The sequence below is a fragment of the Silene latifolia genome, chromosome 2 (assembly GCF_048544455.1).
Source record: "Silene latifolia isolate original U9 population chromosome 2, ASM4854445v1, whole genome shotgun sequence".
NCBI classification, from domain to species: domain Eukaryota; kingdom Viridiplantae; phylum Streptophyta; class Magnoliopsida; order Caryophyllales; family Caryophyllaceae; genus Silene; species Silene latifolia.
Window position 1 is genome coordinate 125,983,138 of NC_133527.1, and position 4,184 is coordinate 125,987,321.

Below are 4,184 nucleotides of genomic sequence, written 5' to 3' on the forward strand. Positions count from 1 at the left end.
CAAATGCCTCCTTGCAAGCCAAATCAAACTCAAATTCCACCTCCTTTTGCAATAATTTGCACAATGGTGAAGCTACCTTTGAAAAGTCTTTGATAAATCTTCTATAGAAACCTGCATGACCAAGGAAAGAGCGAACTTCACGAACATTAGTAGGATAAGGAAGGGATTGAATAGTATCAATTTTTGCTTTATCAACCTCAATACCTTTAGATGAAACCACATGCCCCAGAACAATACCTTGCTCCACCATAAAATGGCATTTTTCAGAATTTAAGACAAGGTTAGTGTCAATGCATCTCTTAAGCACAAGAGATAAATGGGACAAACAACTATCAAAGGAATCGCCATGCACGGTAAAATCATCCATGAAAACTTCAATAAAATTCTCAACATATTCAGAAAATATACTAACCATGCATCTTTGAAAAGTTGCGGGAGCATTACATAACCCAAATGGCATCCGTCGATACGCAAAGGTGCCAAATGGGCAAGTAAATGTGGTCTTTTCTTGATCCTCGGGCGCAATAGCAATTTGAAAATAGCCCGAATAACCATCTAAAAAGCAATAATAAGGCTTACCGGCAAGCCTCTCAAGCATTTGATCAATGAACGGTAGGGGAAGGTGGTCCTTCCTTGTCACCGCATTGAGTCTACGGTAGTGTAAACAAACACGCCACCCATTTTGCACTCGGGTGGGAACCAACTCTCCATGTTGATTTATCTACAACCGTCACTCCACTCTTCTTAGGCACCACTTGTGTAGGGCTCACCCACTTGCTATCGGATATTGGGTAGATCATACCTACTTGCAAAAGCTTAAGAATCTCTTTCTTCACCACCTCCATCATAGGTGGGTTCAATCTCCTTTGTGGTTGTCTCACCGGCTTGGCATCTTCTTCCAAGAATATGCGATGCATACAAGTGGTTGGACTAATACCCTTAATGTCGGCAATAGTCCAACCAATTGCAAGCTTATTCTCTTTAAGAACCTCCACCAACTTTACCTCTTGCTCCTTGGTGAGCTTGCTAGAAATGATCACCGGTAAAGTTTCTCCATAACCTAGAAAAACATACTTCAAATGGTCGGGTAATGGTTTCAACTCTACCACGGGTGCCTGCAAAACTGAAGGTAACAATTTCTCACGAGGCAACGTTAGTGTTAGTGGTTTAGAATATGAAGGTATAATGGGATAAGTTTCAATCTTGGCTAAGAAAGCCACAACTTCCTTCAAATTATTAGATAGAGAGAAATCCAAATTATCACAAGATAAACTATTATCAATAGCTACAAGCAATTCATCTCCTCCATCTACATTGAACACATCCTGCACTAAAGGCTCCAAAACATCAATCATGAAACAAGAATGGTCATCACGAGGATACTTCATGGAATCATAGATATTAAACTTAATCACTTTACCATCGGCCTCCATAGTGAGAGAACCATTAGACACATCAATTTTAGTACTTGCGGTTCTCAAAAATGGCCTACCTAAAAGTATAGGAGCCGCTTGTGAATCATGTTCCATTTCAAGTACATAAAAATCAGCGGGAAATATTAATTTATCCACCATCAGAAGTACATCCTCAACCACCCCCTTAGGATAAGCATTTGAACGGTCGGCCAATTGAATTACCACCCCCGTTTTAACCAATGGTCCCAATTTCAAAGACTTGTACAAGGAATAAGGGAGTACATTAATTGAAGCACCTAAGTCAAGCATAGCATTGGGAATAGTGGTGTCTCCTAAGGTGCAAGGTACGGTAAACATACCCGGATCACTACACTTAGGTGGTAGCTTATGTTGAAACAAGGCCGACACATGTTCATTAACTTTAACTTTTTGGACACCCTTCAATTTTTGATTCCTTTTAATGGTACACAACTCTTTAAGAAACTTAGAATACCTAGGCACACTTTTCAATAAGTCTAATAAAGGAATGTTTACCTCACATTTGCAAAAGGTCTCATAGACATCTTTGTCTTGTGTAGGACGGATTTTCCTCTTGAGAGCCTCGGGAAATAGTGGAGCATCCACATAAGTAGGTGTGACAACCGGTGTTACTTCCTCCTTTTGAACCAATGGTGGGGCGATATTAGGCTCAATTACCAACTCCTCCTCCTCTGGCTCAATGATCTCACTAATCTTTGCTTTTGACCCTTGCAACTCCTTTCCACTCCTCAAAGTCATGGCACTTGCATTAGGCTTGGGATTAGGAATGGTTTGGGAAGGCAATTTCCCGGAATCTCTAGCTTCAAGTCTCCCAAGAGCACTAGACATTTGCCCAAATTGATTTTCCAAGTTTTGAATGCTAGCCTTTGTCTCTTGTTGAAATTGCACTTGATTAGCTTGCATTGTAGCCACATTAGAAGTAAGAGCTCGAATCATGTCCTCCGTAGACATGGATGGAGTGGAAGTTTGACCTTGAGAAGAGAATGAATTTGGACCTTGTGGTCTTGGAATGAACCTTGGTTTAGATTGACCAAATTTTTGTCCAAAATTTTGAGATGGACCTTGTTGACCAAATGACGAGCCTTGATTTTGTTGGCTTGGCGGTTGTAAGCCGCCTTATGGATTTCCATATTGGAAACCGGGATGGTCTCTTCTCATAGGATTATAGTAAGGTTCAAACCTCTTTTGGGGTTGACCAAAAGCACCCGCGGCATTCACCTCCTCGGTCTCCTCTTGCATTTGTGGGCATTGATCGGTGACATGCCCATTAGATGAACAAATACCACAAGCGTGCACTTATTGCTTGTTCCCCATGATAATCTCCCTCAATAAGGAAGTTAAATCTTCAACCTTGCTTTCCAAGGAAGGGTTAGAACTAGCCATGCTCACCCTTCTTGTTTTAGATCTCACACTAAATTGACGTGTGCTTTCGGCAAGCTCACTCAACAATTCATTAGCTTCATCCGGATTTTTGTTGATAATGCCTCCACCACTAGCACCATGTACCATCTGTGCATCTTCCGGTGATAGTCCTCCAACAAAATAGAGGATGAGATCTTGGTCACTATACCCATGGTATGGGCAACTTGCACATAACTTCTTGAAACGCTCCCAATAGTCATAGAGTGTTTCATCATCCTTTTGCTCCACATTTGATATCTCCTTCTTAAGATGGGAAGATTTGGAGGCGGGGAAATACTTTTCAAGGAACGCCTTCTTCATTAGAGCCCAAGTGGTGATACTACCCGGTGGAAGGTAGTACAACCAATCACGAGCGGTGTCCTTAAGTGAGAACGGGAATGCTCTCAACTTGATTTGCTCTTCGGTGACGCCATTTGGTTTCATGCTAGTGCATACCACATGAAATTCCGACAAATGCTTATTTGGGTCCTCACCACTTAACCCATGGAATGCGGGTAGTAAGTGGATCAAACCCGACTTCAATTCAAATGTGGTGCCTTCCGCCAAGGCCGGAAAAGTGATGCATAAAGGTTGTTGAGTGAGATCGGGAGCGGTGAGCTCTCTCAAGGTGCGGGTTTCTCTTGCCATTTTGATGTTTTCTTTCTCCTCCTTCTTGTCTTGATTGTCAAATTGAAGTTTTCGCCTTATCTCTCTTCTAACACGAAAAAGAGTTCTCTCCAATTCTGGATCAAAATCCAACAGTTTCTTGTTAGTAGAACGGGTGTTCGGCATAAACCAAACACTTAAAATAAAATTGAGAAATAAAAAAAAAATTGCACAAAATAAACAAACAATAGCCTTTCCCCGGCAACGGCGCCAAAATTTGGCTAGACTTGTCGTGAGTCTCCAAATTAGTATTTTTATCCACTACAAACTCAAACTAGTAGCAAGTGTAAGTAGGGGTCGATCCCACGAGGAAGGTGTTTATGTTGATTAAATGTGTGCAAAGTTAAGTAACCAAATGGGGGGTTGATTGATTCAAGTCTACTAGAGTAATAATCTAAGGCAAAGAAAATGTAAAAGCAATATAAGTAATTGAAAATGTAAACAAATGATGAGAATAATTCTTGGACCAAGTAATTTCCACCAACTAGTTATGAATTGATAATTGACTCTTAATCTATTTCATTATTGAATACTTTGCTATGAAGTTGTCGACTTCTAATTCCACATAATATTAGTTATTAGCTACAAGCGTAAACAAATAACCCTTACAATGTTGTCAATTTAGTCAAGCGCTTAATCGTATCAAAATTGTAGAATATAGCG

The 4,184-nt window shown here is 40.5% G+C and overlaps 1 protein-coding gene and 1 non-coding gene across 2 annotated transcripts; one reads left to right on the top strand and one right to left on the bottom strand.

Annotated features, from left to right (window-relative positions):
- Positions 1–650: 650 nt before the first annotated feature.
- On the bottom strand, positions 651–2,405 carry LOC141641277 (uncharacterized). Its single transcript, XM_074449948.1, has one exon. It carries the CDS (start codon positions 2,403–2,405, stop codon positions 651–653), a length of 1,755 nt encoding a protein of 584 aa, XP_074306049.1.
- Positions 2,406–3,021: 616 nt separating this feature from the next.
- Positions 3,022–3,128, top strand: LOC141644934 (small nucleolar RNA R71). Its single transcript, XR_012544534.1, has one exon. It is a non-coding gene; the product is annotated as a small nucleolar RNA R71 (small nucleolar RNA).
- Positions 3,129–4,184: the final 1,056 nt, after the last annotated feature.